We start from the raw sequence: 14980 nt of genomic DNA, 5'->3' as shown, positions 1-14980 counted from the left end.
CCCAGCAGCGGGAGGCTAAGGCAGGATCTCAAGTTCAAAGCCAGCATCAGCAAAAGCAAGGTGCTAAGCAACTCAGTGAGACCCTGTCTCTAAATAAAATACATAATAGGGCTGGGGATGTGGCTCAGAGGTAGAGGGCCTCTGAGTTCAATCCCAAGTGGCCCCCACCAAAAAAAAAAAAAAAAGAGAGAGAGAGAGAGAGAGAGAACACTTTGTCTGAAACTTTATTTGGCAGTGCTTGGAACAGGTGAAGCAAAAACCTTTCAAACACCATTAGGACCACTTTGTGGGCATGGACCTGTGCAGTAGCACAGCCCTCAATGAAGGGCCTACATTTGGCTTAGTTCTCTACCGTCACCATCTTGAAACTTGAAATCTTAAACTTGTATCTCTTCTCCAGATGTGCCTCTAGAACCTCACTTACCCCAGGCCAATGACCAGTCACACCTTAGAAATGATTTATGTGCCAAAGAAATGTGGGACCTTTACCTCTCTAGGGACAAAGTACCACAAACCAGGGAGCTTGCAACAATGGAAATGTATTCTCCCACAGTTCTGGATGCCAGAAGTCTGAAATCAAGGTGTCAACAGGGTCATGCCCTATGAAGGCTTGAGGAAACAATCTGTTCTGGTCATCCTCTTAGTTTCTGGACTGGCTGGCAATCACTGTCATTCTATGGCTGGTAGACACATCACTCAAACTCATTCCATTGTCACATGATTGCCCACGTGTCTGCATCTTCATGTTTTCTCTTCTTAGAGGGATACCAGTCTTACTGGATTAAGTCTCTTCCTACTCCAGTATAACTTCATCTTACTGAGACCTCAATTATATCCACAAAGACCTTATCTCCAACCTAAGTTACAATCAAGATCCTGTACTAGGACAGAACATATCTTTCAGTGACATAATTCAACCCACAACAATGTGCCATCAACAATTGGAGCCAACCACTTGGGTGGAGATCATCAGGGAGGGGGTAACTATAAGGCTGGATAGGAGGAACTCTTGACATGACACCCCCCCCCCCATGACTTGGGATTCTACCTTCCAGCAAGGAGACCTGGGACCAGTCTTAATTATTTGCTGAAATGGCTCCTTAAAATTTGGCCATGAAGACAGCCTAAAGTAAATGGAGTGGAAAGTTTAGAAAGGTATAGTAACAAGGAAGGAATCCAGAAGCTTTGGGGAGGAAGGTGTCTTACTCAGCCCTGGCTGCCATAGACTGCAGAGCCTAGACAATAGGAATTTACTTCCCACAGTTCTGGAAGCTAAAGGCTGAGATCACATTGCTACACAGTTGCGTCCTGCTGAGGCCTCTTCTTCTGTCTTGCAGACCTTCTCATCCTGTCCCCACCTGGCACAGTTCTGATCTCTTCCTATAAGGCCATTAATCCCACAGTGGGGACCCCATCCTTGTGATCTCATCTAAACCTAATCACCTCATCCAAAGGCCCCATCTCCAAAAACTACACTGGAAGTTTGGGCTTTTAACACATGAACTTGAAGACACAATTCAGTCCACAACAGAATGTTAGATGAATTTACTATGTGAGCCCAGAGAACCCACTACCTTTACTGTCTGAAGGTCCAGAGAACACACCCTGCAGTCAGTAAGTATGCACTTAAGGCCAGCGAGGGTTATTGTTGTCTGCAGCCTGGAGCTGGTGGTAGGAGTTGCTGCCACAGAACTGAACTTCCTGGTGCCAAAAGAAACAATGGGATTCCAGATGGAAGAGGCAGAGTCAAACTCAAGAGCAGTCCTGGGTTGCAATTATTGGTAGCCCATGCTGACAGAACCCAATGCTGTTGCTGGTTCACTTTTATACATTTAGGCTCTTTGTCTAAAAATAAATCTTCTGACCTAGCATTATCAAGAATAAACGAGTGACAAACATTCAGCCACCTAGCTAGTAACCAATTCTTAAAAGGACACCTGACACACATGTATTTTTCCCAACTTAGGGACATGTCTCCCATGGGACACACTTAACATCCTGCATTAGTAACAGAGTCAAAATGAAATGGGTGCGTTTTTTTTCCCTTGCTTAGTGAAACAGAAAATAAAGGTGTGTCTTACAATTGATGGATTTTAGATTTGATGACATAGTAATGTATAAAAATTATTCAAGGTGGGAAATGGTAAAGCAGTGCTAAACTTTGCATTTCAGGTCCACAGCATTATAATTGGGCATCGTGCCACATGTGGGTCCACTCATTCACCCCAAAGACACAAGGCTTTCCATGCACAGACCCAGGGCTAAATGCTGAGGCCCCGCCCTCCATGCCCACTTCCACTCTGCCTTCCTTTGGAACCCTGTCCTGGACTGTTGTCCATCTGGGACTTTTCTTCAGAACTTCAAAATAGAAGCACAGTTGAAAATAACTGTAATTCACCACTGCTCACCAGAACCCGAATAAGAATGATGTCCAGCAGAGTCAGGAGGGGAAGGGCTTACAATCCCTCATACACGTCTTTACAGAGGTTTTAAAATTGTGGTAAATTTAGAACTCTCCAAAAACCCAACACCAGATGGAGACATGGAAGCCAGAGAGCAGTACAGGAGCTGCCACACTCGCCTGAGTGCAGCCTCTCAGAGTTCAACCACCTCTGCTCCCATGCACCCCAAAGTGAGTCCTCAGGAACACACATGCCTACATTCCAAGTACTGGGGATTAGGGGATAATCTGACAGCTGAGGCTTAGAATCCCAGGGGATCTTGGAATCCAGTTTGGGCTGAGATCTCCCATAGTTGGGGTGAACCTTATCAAAATGACAGGGCCCCAAACTGGCCAGCTATGCATAAGGCCCTACCTGAAAAGCCCATGTTGCTGGCCTAAATTGTTGAGATGGAGACTAACCAGGGATTCTTCAGCTGCTGCCAGACCACATACACTTTCCTTCTTCCTTCCTTCCAACTTTCAGTGCTTCTGCAACATTCACTATGCCCATGCCACATGCTGGAATTTATGCCCCCCTACCCCCAGTGCCACAGATGGGAGATATCCCTCCTAGTCCCAGCGAAGAACAAGGCCTTGGTTTTTGTATTCATCCCCAGTGAGGCACAGGTTGGAGCTTTGCCTGCCAGCTCCAGCAACAGCTTAAAGGCCAACTTTACACCAGCCAAACAGGACCTCATGGGGGCCAAAATGGCCACGTATGAGCTCTGAGCCAGAGAGCCCAGCCCTTCTGGGCCATCCTGGCCCATAAAGTTGCCTTTCCAGGTTGAAGGGAGCAGGAAGTTGGGAGCCACAGAAAACTCCCATGAATTTTACAATAACTCACCAAGGCTCTTGGTTCTGCACCTGATGGACGCTTGGACCCAGCTTATAAAGGGAGGCTAGGTCAGGCCTGGACACCACCTGAGGAAACACGTTAGAAACTGCCCAGTTAGTGTGCAGGGAAGCCTAGGGCTACACCAGGAGAGGGCAAGCCCACACTCCCCTACAAAGCACTGAGCACTACCTTGGAAGTAGGTCTTCCAATTTCACTCCCTTCCTGGAGAGGTCCAAGTAAGCCACTCCCTCCCCACCCAAACAGTCCCTCCCTACAGAGGGCCCTGCCTCCAGTCCCCCACATAGCCTCCTTGCAGCAAGAAGTCTTCTGGGCACTTTGTCTACTCAGTCCCTGGAAGAACAGCCCCCCGGCAAGTCCTACCGGGCAGCACCATACACTCTACAGAACCAACATGCTCCCCTTAAGAGCGGTAGCTTGGATCCAAGGGGCACTCAGGATCTCTGTGTCCTCAGTAGTCACCTTAGGGAACTCTCTGGGTGCTACCCGGCATTCTCCATCTTCACACTAGAAAGAAAACTATGCAGGGACCCTCGCAAATCTTCCTGATCACTGCCACTCAGCTGACTGCCCCCAGGGTGCACCCTGTGGTCCCACTCAGTTCCAATATCCTCGGATCTGGGTGGAACAGAAGGGTCACTGGGGGACCTTCCCCATGGTGCACCTCTAAGGAGGCCTGTGGGTGGCTCAGGATTTGGAGAGCCTCTCTCCCAAGCTGTACAAGCAGAGGATGAATGGCTGGCATGGCTGCCCTGGTGGCGCATGAGCCATGAGCGACAGCTGAAGCTCTTGCCACACTGGCCACAGGTAAAGCGCTTCTCCTGTGAGTGGCCACGCAGGTGCTGCAGAAAGGTGGGCTTGTGTGCAAAGCACATGCCACACTGGGTGCACTGGAAGGCGTGCTCCCCGGAGTGCACGCTCTGGTGCACAGTCAGGTTGGCCAGGCGTGTGAATCGCTTGTCACACTGTGTACATGGGAAGGGCTTCTCACCCGTGTGTGTGCGACGATGCTCCACCAGTGTGGACAGACGGCCGAAACATCGACCACACTGCGTGCATGGGAACGGCCGCTCGCCGGTGTGTGTGCGACGGTGTTCCAGCAGCGTGGACAGGCGGCCAAAGCGCTTCTCGCACTCGGCGCACTCATATGGCTTCTCCCCAGTGTGCGTGCGGTAGTGTGTGGTGAGCGTCGACTGATGAACAAAGCTCTTGCCACACTGGGCACAGGTGTAGGCACGCTGGGCTGTGTGCACACTGCTGTGGCTGGTGAAGGCAGCCTGCTGCGGCAGGCTCTTGGGACACGGCACACAGGTGCAGGGCTGGGGGTCGTGGTGTGAGCGCGCCTGCTGTGCACTGCATGTCATGGGGCTGTTGCTGAAGTTCTGGGCATGCTCAGCACAGGGCCAGCACTGCTCTGGCACAGCCTGGCTCTGGGGACCTGGAGGGCAGGAGGTCATCTCTTTTTCCCTTGTGGCATGAGGCAGATCTCCACAAGTGCCCCCCTGCACGGCCTCCTTGCCAGTTCCCCCTTCAGCTGCCCAGGCTGGCTTCAGGACCTCGGACTCCCCATCCAGGCTGTTCTTCTCTTTGCTGGCTAGCCAGGTCTGTGCTAGGAAGGGACAGAGCAAGTGAGTCATCTCTGGAACCCTCGTCCTTTGCTCTCCTGTCCTCAGTAGCCCCCGGTTGCCTCCACTCTGGACCCAGCCAATCAGTACTCATGGGGGCCAAAGTGGCTACTTGTGAGCTCTGAGCCAGAGAGCCCAGCCCTTCTGGGCTGATCTCCCACCTGCCTTCTGCAGATTTCCCACACCAAGCTATTCTATCAAATGTCACCTGAATGCCCTGTTCATCCCAGCTCTGTTCCTCAAGGGTCCTCTCCACCTACAAGGCCTCTTTCTCTCACCACACTTCAAGCCTTCTCAGTCTGTGCTCGCCCAGGAGCCTCCCAAGACCAACGCAGTGATATTTTCCCCTGGAAGCACCTTGTCCATGCCACACATGGCCACAGGATGTCCTGTCTGCCACAGCTCAACTGCAGCACATCTTTGCCTGCACATTATTAAGCAGATGTACTTTTTCTTAGGAAAATTTCCATCATTTTCACAAAATCCCAAAGGGCTCTCTGGCTCTCTTCCTCTTCTTTCTTTATACTGTTTATCTGTATTAACCGTCTCTCTCCTCCTAATTGTTTAAGTTCCTTGTGGGGACAAGGGGAATCTACATCTTATGCATTGATGAGTCCCTTTGGGCCTAGCACCACACTAGCTAGTTTGTAAAATGAAGTTAGAAAACATTTTCAGGAATAAAAGGAGAATGAGTTCATGCAACTCTACAAGACGACACCCCCAGCAAACAGATGAGGCCACAGAGATACAACACAATACGGGCTGACTGACACTGCCTCCCCTTCAGGACACTCCTGCAGGAGAAGGCTCTGCTGGAGGTGCTTGGAGGCTCCCCTCAGGACCCACGGTCCAAGACCCAGGGATGCAGCTTGCAGCCCTGCCCTCTGAGCCTTACCTGAGCACGGGAGTGCAGGGTGTGCAGTGGTAGTCTCCTGCAGGTTCCTCCCACATTCTTCTTCCTCTTGCTTGATCCAGGGCAGACTGCCTGGGGGAGATCCCAGCTGTTCTGTTTCTAAGGGAGAGGGGATAAGGTCCTGAGGGCATCAGAGGTCATGGGGCTTCTCTCCTTTCACAGTCACAGTCTGGGACCAGCCATCAGCAGGCACTACCAGCAGAACTACAGGTCCCAGTAAGAGCAGAGCAGACACAGGATTTCTAGGAACGCTAACAAGTACTATAGCAGGGAGTCGGGAGAACTGGGGTTGCATGGCCTGTGACTGGCTGGCTAAAGGCTGTGACCAGGTGGCCAGCAGCCTTCCACCACTACCTGCCTTCCACCTGTAGTAACAGAGTGCCTGGTGTTTGGCTGGGCCCATGGAACAGCAGAATAAAGACCATATTTCTGGGCCTTCCCTGCCAGCAGACAACAAATGGGACGAGAGGGACTCTGCTCCTCTAGTTACATGAACTCTGACAACTTTATCTAAACAGGAGGAACCAAGGCTGTAACATTTTTAAATGTGCTACTTTTAAACAGAGAGAGCATCCCCTTCCCCTCTTGCTGCTGCTTCACCCATTTTCTCCCATTGTCCCAGACATGAAACACTTAAATTGGGAAACAAATACACCACTTACAGTAACATCAAAATACTTATTATTTTTGCAGAACTGAAAACTTGTGAATTTAATGGGTTAATGGCTGAGACATGGCAGTGAGCCCTGGGGACAAGACCCACCCTAGGAAAGGTGGAGCAACAAGCTGGAAGGAACTTGGGCCTGTGACTCTGACCTGTCAGGAGCTAGAAACCAATCACTATCTTATTTAAGCTAGGATCTCATTGTTTAGGTTCAGTTTTTTTCCGGTCTCCATTTTAGAAGCCTTCAAAACACAATGTCCTTCAGGGGCCAAGAGAGCTCACCAATCTCTAAGGCCTGCCTTAAAAATAGAATAATTACTGCTCCTTCTTCCTACTCTGAGTTTGACATGGGTTAAACATAATTTTTTATTAAATAAACGAATGAGTGGGTAACATTACAAGCCACCAACATCCACATCACTCAGTTATGTGCCAGGTTTTATATTCAGGGGCACACATGGTCCCTTTCTGTTGTACTGAGGCACCTCTGATCCAATCACCTGAGAAGATGCCAGCCCAGCCACACATGCCTAACTGCCACATGCCAAGCTGGCCCCACAATTAACAAGGGCCCTGGAAACCATGTTCCTAGCAGGTTCCCAGCAGCCCAGTCTTCAGAGAAGGAAGCGGATCAAATGTATCAACACAAAAAGATCCTTAACATAAACCGTTGAATGAAAACAGCATAGTATATCTGTTTTAAAACCCTATATTTTTCTACATTACATGTATATATGCAAGAGCATAAAAAAAAAAAAAAAGCCTAAAAGGTCTTATACCAAAATGATCACGGTGGCTATCAGGATCAGGCAGGTGGCCCTTCCACTTCGCACGCAATCTCTGCACTGCTTAGTGAGAATGTATTCCTGTAAGAATGCATATGCACTATTCCTGTAAGAATTCATCTGCATCATCAAAACATAAACACTCTCAAAGGTTAGAGGCTGGCCAGTTTCTGATGAGGGGATCTCTGCAGCCTGCTTCTCAAAATTCTGACTGCATCCATATCACCTGAGGAACAGGTTGAAACTGCGGTGACCAGATCTAGAGGATTCTGTTCACATCTTTCCCGGAATTCTGATAGAAGGAGCCCGTGTGTGTAAAATTCTAGAAAATAAAGCAGACTCACACCCACATAACCTAGGCCCACAGCTCCTAGGAACAAGCCCCTGGAGGAAGCAAAGCTCTTTCCAGATGAAAGTAGAAAAGCTTAGAGAGTGGAGTGCAAGAAAGTGCTAATGCTAAGACAGCAGTGACCCAGGACACTGAGGACACCTTCTTTCATTTCCTGATGCTTACTCTAACTTCATTCCAGAGCAAGCCCCAGCTCCATGGGGGAGCTGTAGGCACCTCCAGGGGCACCTCTAGAGACATGTAGGCCAGGTCCAGCCCGCTCTGCATCTGCCTGGGAGCAGCACAGTCTCTGAATGAGCCCTGGTCCTGCCCACATCTGCAGAGGGTACCAAATCCCCTCCAGGTGGAGGGAGTGCCACCTGGATCTTGCAGTAGAGCCACTGCCCACTCAGCATTCACTCACAGCTCCCCAGCATGCCTGCCACATGGCCTGGCCCCTGACTTGGCTCACTCTCTCTGCAATGCCCCACTCCCTGCAGGGGTCCAAAAACACTTTTTAGCCTCAGGCCTACATGCCAGCCACTCAGTACCCATGTTACCACCTTCCTTCCTTCTTCCTTGTTCTGGGGTGACTCTGTGACTTAATTTACCTACTCAGAGAGTCTGCTTCAAAACAAAGCCTTTTTCCCAAAATAAAGCACAAGATTCCAAAAGCAAGGAGTGGTTTCTTGGCGTGATCCTTTGTGTTTTGAGTGAACAGAGTTCCCATCCCAATGACCTGAGCAGTTTCCCTTTCCCCTGTTCTGTTTCTGAATGTCATTTGAAGAAAGGATTCCTCACCTTAAAAAAAAAAAAAAAAAAAAAGCAAGCTTTGAAATCTGCATTTGAACCACTACTATCTGAAAAATAAAGAAAACTGAGCTCCTTATCTGGCTCACTGTTCATTTGGTAATTACTCATTATTTATTATCTAAGTATATGCCAGGCACTATGTTAAGTGCCATAAGGGGACAGTATAGTAACACTCAGTCCTTTCCTGAGGACAGTGCTGCCTGGAGGAAGCTCAAGATGAAGCCTGCTCCTCAGCAGGGAGAGCAGGTGCCAAGGGCCATGGGGACAGATATGGCATCCAAGGTTTCAGAGAAGATCCTGCAAGCACTGTAACAGCCTCCTGATTCTTGGGTTCCTAGGTATATGCTCTGCCCTCAGCCTGTCCCCACAGCTCTCATTGAGTGGTTTCAGGCCATGGTGATGGCTCCAAGGGGACATTCAGGAGACATTTAATGCCTCCACATTTTCCAGGCATTACCAGGATCTGCCTGACGGTGGGCTGTGGCGTGCAGCAGCTCATTTCCCTGCTCTGCTTCTGTATTCAGGTGGGGATTACTGACACTTGTTCCAGGTAAAACCAGGTAGGCACAGGCCCGCACCCCGGGAACTCACCAGTGCCTGGGCTCTTGCTGCCCTCTGCACTGGGCAGGCTGTGGCTGCCCACCTCATCTCCCCTCTCCACTGGGGTCACGTGCTCTGGTCTGGTGTCTGTGGGGAGAAGAAGGTAGTGACAGGACTCTCCTCTGTGGGCTGAGAGCAAGACCCACTTGCTCCCTCTTCAAGAAGTATATGGTGTGGGGTGTTGGGACACTGGATGGAGTGGGATGAGGCCTCCCAGCCAGAAGTGTGAGCAATAAGAACAGGAAGAAAGGCTTCTATTATGTCCCTCTCTCAGTCAGGAGAAGCACAAGGTCACCTGATCCAGCTACCTCATGTGACACTGTGGGAAACTGAGGTCCAGGATGGGGAGCCAGTTAAACATGGTAGTCAGCTGCTGCCTTTCTTCCACATGCTCACTCCTGCCCCCTTAGCCAAGCACCATCTCTCACTTAGCATTCCTGCAGTACACTGGCACCCTCTTCTAAAAAAGGAAGCTTTGTGCTAGGAAAGGGAAGCAAAGCATTCTTTCCTGGGTTTCAACCTCCCAAGAGGCAAGAGGGGACAAATAGCCAACTCTTCACTTGCCCAAAGCAATGAGAGAATTCAGGTGTATAAGCAGGGTGGCAGGGGAGTAGGGGAGCCACAACCATCTAGGCCTAACCAAGTCTCACCCAGGCCCCTATGCACACCGGCCTGGAGGACTCAAGGGTTAGGACTGTTTCTGGACCCAGAACACCTTTTAAAGCATGCTGACAATTAATTGTGCATTCAGCAGGAGCTTTCTAAGAACTCCAGAGTTCAGAGCATAGTTCAGGGAGTCCTAGGGGAATAAACATAAGTAGGGAGGTCATAGTTCACTTCCCAGAAGTGAACTATGCCTGTAAGAGCAGCCTCTGAGTCACATGAAGGGCTGGTCAGTGAGGAGCAGATGCCAGTCCCTATTTTTCCTCCCTGAGGTCTTGGAAAAGCCATTCAACCTTGCTGTGTTTCACTGCATAAGACCCAAAAACGGGAAGCAAGGACACTACCTACCTGCGAAGGCAGAGGATGATCCCACCCTGGCCCCTCACCTGGAGAGCCCAGAGTCTTGCAGCTTTCCTTTGCCACTTGCTTGCAGAGCGCCTTCTTCCGCTCTTGTAAGCTACCCTTCTGCTGCTCTGAGAAACACATGGCCACCTCTTCAGTTGTCATGGGCACCTGGAAGTACAAGTCCCCCAGGCCCACAGTGAATTACCACCACTTCAGGGAACAGCTACAACCAGCTGTAGTTTCCTCTCCCTTCTCCCCAACCAGAGGGCACAGCTGGTCAAACCACTAGGCAAATGCCAGCTCCTCTCCATCATATTTGCTTTGGACAATAGGCAGAACCGGTGGCTAAGGGACTCGGAGTCAGGGCTCTTAGGGTCTACTCCTCTTTTCTTTTCCTTTTTTGTTGGCTTGGTAGTTTTTTTTTTTTTTTAATATATTATATATATTTTCAGAAGCAGCAGGTTTTTTAAATCAATCTAATTATTTTTTATTTATATGACAGCAGAATGCATTACGATTCTTATTATACATATAGAGCAAAATTTTTCATATGTCTGGTTGTTCAACTCCTCTTTTCTAGGCACAAATGTATCTTATTCCATGTGGCTTTCATGGAAGGACTTTCGGTGACTTCCCCTACTTGGGCCAGTCTTACTCTCAGAGGTCATTCTGGGATAAGACAAGTCTTTGGGCTGGGGATGTGGCTCAAGCGGTAGCGCGCTCGCCTGGCATGCGTGTGGCCCGGGTTCGATCCTCAGCACCACATACAAACAAAGATGTTGTGTCCGCCGAAAACTGAAAAATAAATATTAAAAAATTCTCTCTCTCTCTCTCTCTCTTTAAAAAAATAAAAATAAATAAATAAATAAATAAGACAAGTCTTTCTTTTTTGGGGACGAGGGTTTGAACACACGGGTGTTTAACCATTGAGCCACATCCCCACCCCACCCCCACCTTTTTAAAATCTTTTTTTGGTTGTTGATGGACTTTTATTTTATTCATTTATTTATATGCAGTGCTGAGAATCAAATCCAGTGCCTCACACATGCTAGGCAAGTGTTCTACCACGGCATGGTTCTACCACAACCACGGCACCCCCGAGCCAGCCTTTTTTTTTTCATATATAATTTTGAGATAGATAGGGCCTCACTAAATTGCTCAAGACTCAGTTAAGTTGCTGAGGCTGGCTTTGCACTTACTGTCCTCCTGCCAGAGCCTTCCAAGTCATTGGGATTGCAGGGGTGCACCACCACACCCAGGTAAGACATACAACTCTTACTGTACAACAAAATCCCTCCTAATAAACCCATTCCATCTGCCAACACAGACATCTTATTGGTGTCACAATTTCCTTCTGATGTTTTTAAGACCCTTAAAGTCCATGGTTGACTAGCATTAGGTGCCAAGAAATCAGGCTTCAGCAGTCAAGGGGCCCCTCTGCGCTTTGCCTGTGAGGACCCTACTGACTCAGTTCCTGTACCTTGGGTGCCTCCCCCTTGCTGCCAGGGGGCAGCTGCAGGATCCAAGAGCTCCCATTGCGCAGCAGGTTCTCCAGGTTCTCCAGCCGCCGCTGCAGCAGCCCGTACTCCTGCAGCAGGGTCCCCAGCACGGCCCACTTGCCCTCTAGTTGGTTGCTGAACTCCACAGTTGTCTTCTCATAGTCAGCCAGCTTCTTCTCAGCTATCCCTGTTCTCACTTCCAGGCCTTGAAGCTGGACAGCCTGGGATTCTATCTTCTTCTCCACAGCCTGAACAGCAGCCAGGATGGCCAGAAGGGAGATCTCTGCAGACTGAATCTGGGCCTCTCGCTGGAGGTTACTCCCCAGGTGCCAATCCTACAACCAGACACAAGAATGTGAGCCAGGTGCCAAAAGAGGAATCAATGCCATTCCCAGATACAAGAAATTTAAGGTTCTCTGGAATGGGGGAAACTTCTCCCAGGTGCCAGAAGCCCTTTCTGGTTAGACCACCAAACAGACCCAACCTGACAAATGGTCAAGTCAGCAGACATTAGAATCCACAGAGCCTTTGTGTGAAGAATCTTGAACCATAACTAGGAGCAATAGAAAATGAAATAGCAAGCAATATCATCACAAACAGTACAATGGATTCCAATACTAGTCCTTCTATGGAGTTTTATTAATTTAGCCAATTACTTAATTACTTTTTTTTTTTCCTACTGGGAATTGAACCCAGAGGGGCTTAACCACCGAGCCACATCCCAACCCCTTTTTATATTATTATTTAGGGGGCTGAAATCACTGCCTCACCTGCTCCTCAAATACACGACACCCTCACCTCCCATTACTATGCTCAGAGGTCAGGAAAGACTGTTGTTCTGACTTTGATAATCCTGAAGGCCTTTCCACCTGATATCTGCCGGTGTGTGACTTCCTACCCTACCTAGGAAACTGGGTGCTTGTAGCCCAGGCGCCTAGTAGACCAGACCAGCCCTCAAGGTAATTGTTACTACACTGGGAGGCCATACCCAGCTGCCAGGGATCAGGGACCAGAAAAAGACAAATGATAGCACCTTAGAGTAGTCAGAATAAGGAAATAGTCAAAAAAAATAACCTGCCCACAGAAGGTGAACACTGTATCATGCATTACTAGAAATAACAAAATAAAAATCCCAGGAATGCCTTAGTGGGGGTAGGGGGCAGCTAAGGTATAATGGCAGCACTCCTGGAATGGAGCTCTACTAGACCTTGAACCAACTTCTAACCTATCATCGGAATCATGCACAACCAGAGGTGAATCCCTTCTCTAGGGTTCTATTTTCTCACTTTTAGGGACACCATAGCTCTGCTACCTCCTAAGGGGATGGTGTGGATGGAATGCACTAGAGTTATGGAAAAGCACTCAGGATGTATAACAACATATAGCATACTATTAAAAACAGATCATGGACCAAGTCCTCTTCCCAAACACAACTCAGTAAAGTGTCCCACACGTACAAACTACTAGTCACCAGGCATTTGTCCCTTCCTTCCACCTTTTACAGCACAAGGGGCCATCCCTTAGTCTGGCCCCTGACCCATACAACACAGTGTAGCCAGGAGAAGGCAGATCGTCTTCACAGATTTGGGGCAAACATCCTTATCTCTCTACAGTGCCCGGCCACAAATTTGACATTCAGGAATGTCAATAAAATTTCTGCAAAGCTATTGCTACCAGGAGATGTCCTCTATCTTCTGAGACACAAAAAAACACAACAGTTTATTCACACCAGTCACGGAGGGCCTAGGTCAAACCTGAGCCTAAAACACTAACCATGCATAATACGTGCATAATGCAAATCTATTCCCAGTAACTGTATTAGGGACTTCCCAGGGAATCTTGGAAAACAAGGGCAAGCTCCAGCAGGAATTATCCTGACTGGAGCTCAGGTCTGGAAGACCTTCATGGTACTCTCAAGGTAGGGATAAGATTGGCTCCCAGGAGGATGTGAGGGCCTGATGAGACAAATATACCCTCCCCAGATGGTGGCACTAGACCTGGTGAAGCCAGATTTACAGTTAGGTAGTTAGTGTAGTTAGGTAAATCGGGTCTAATATCCAATAAGATAAAGAAAATGGAGACCATTACCAGAATGGAATCCAGGAAAGCAGAGCAGCACTAGGGGAAATTGAAATATTAATGCCCCCAAGGCCTGGAACCCATCCTAAAGAATTGTTAATGAAGCATCTCCCAGCAAACAGAGAGGTACTAATCAAAAACCACCCCAGGCCCTTCCAGCCTAGATTACTCCTTCAGCCCACCAAATCTCCCACCTGCATTCTATCACTGCAAGAAAAAGGGAAACAAAAGACATGAATGTGGGAAGACAGACTAAAAGAAGACGTTCGCTATAAAAAAGGGAAGACCTTCCCCCACTTCCACGGATTCCGCCTTTCGGGTCCCCTTCTTCCTCGGAGGAGAAGTCTTTTCTGCTGTCCTTTAGTAAAGCCTTCTGCTTTCCACTCTCCACTTTCCTCCGCGTGCTTCTCTGGTGCTATACTTCAGCATTGGGGAAGCAAGGACTTGTCACCACTAAACAGCGGTAACACTAGCTTGGAAAAAAGATTAGATAATGGGGTGGAAAGTCCCTCAGAGATGGTCAATAGTGGTGGGGGTGGGGGGCTGGTCCCTAAAGGTCACGTCCAGGAAAAGAAGCCTTGGAGAGCCTTGGGAGTGAGGACACCCACATTCCCTCCCGCGACACCTGGTCCCACAGAGCCAGCGCACCGGACCTCAGGCATCTCGTGGTTAAATCCGAGTGCTCTATTCTTTACACGAGGAAACTGGGGTCAAGTAGAAGGGACTTTATCTGTGGCCCTACGCATCCTTCCCACTACGGAAGGTGGCAGGGCCGGAAGGACATCCTGACGAATTCAGGACTCGGCTCCAAGCCCCCACATCCACTTTGAGGGGCGTCCTTACCGGAGCCGCCTGGGCCATGGTCCTGCGCTGTACAGTCAGGCTCGGAAGTCACTGTCGCCCGCTGCGCGTGGCCCCACACAGGCCGGCCCGCCCGGTCCTCTCCGCTGGCGCGTGAGCTGGGCCCTGCCTTCGCCACACAGACCCGGCACCGCGGAGCCACAAACGTTCCTAGACGCAAGATAGAAAGCCAGGTCGGAGCAGGAGCGCCGCTTTCCAGGCACCCGGCCGCAGAGCCACAAGCTGGGTCCCGCCTCCACGCAGAGCTGGCTCCCCATTGGCCGACCTGAGAGGCTCCACCCCCAGCCTGAGTGCGTAAGGCCCCTGCGGCCCGGAGTCTGCGCCTCATTGGCTGGCCGGGAAGCTCGTCCCGCAGCCTGCGCCCCGGCCTTGCGCGCGAGGGCAGGTGTGAGTGTGGGGTGCAGGGGCTGCCCTTACCCGGGCCAGACAACCCACGGGCGTCGCCAGCTGTGACTGGCCAGTGCGTCCGCTCACTTCCTACAAAAAAGAAACCAGGTCACGTGCACAAT

The 14980-nt window shown here is 49.7% G+C and overlaps 1 protein-coding gene across 1 annotated transcript; it reads right to left on the bottom strand.

The window, feature by feature from the left end:
- Positions 1-208: 208 nt before the first annotated feature.
- On the bottom strand, positions 209-14887 carry LOC124083221 (zinc finger protein 398). The gene is made up of 6 exons (XM_046429822.2): positions 14454-14887; positions 11513-11866; positions 10074-10200; positions 9016-9111; positions 5817-5933; positions 209-4905 (listed from the first exon to the last, which is right to left on the bottom strand). Exons 1-6 carry the CDS (start codon positions 14469-14471, stop codon positions 3779-3781), a joined length of 1839 nt encoding a protein of 612 aa, XP_046285778.1. The 5' UTR covers positions 14472-14887; the 3' UTR covers positions 209-3778.
- Between the last annotated feature and the right edge of the window lie 93 nt (positions 14888-14980).

This window comes from Marmota monax, unplaced genomic scaffold (assembly GCF_021218885.2).
Source record: "Marmota monax isolate L192 unplaced genomic scaffold, Marmota_monax_Labrador192_F-V1.1 WCK01_AAM20220418_F8-fsc00193, whole genome shotgun sequence".
NCBI lineage: Eukaryota > Metazoa > Chordata > Mammalia > Rodentia > Sciuridae > Marmota > Marmota monax.
The sequence above is the reverse complement of the archived record's forward strand: the minus strand, read 5'-3'. Positions and strand labels throughout refer to the sequence as shown.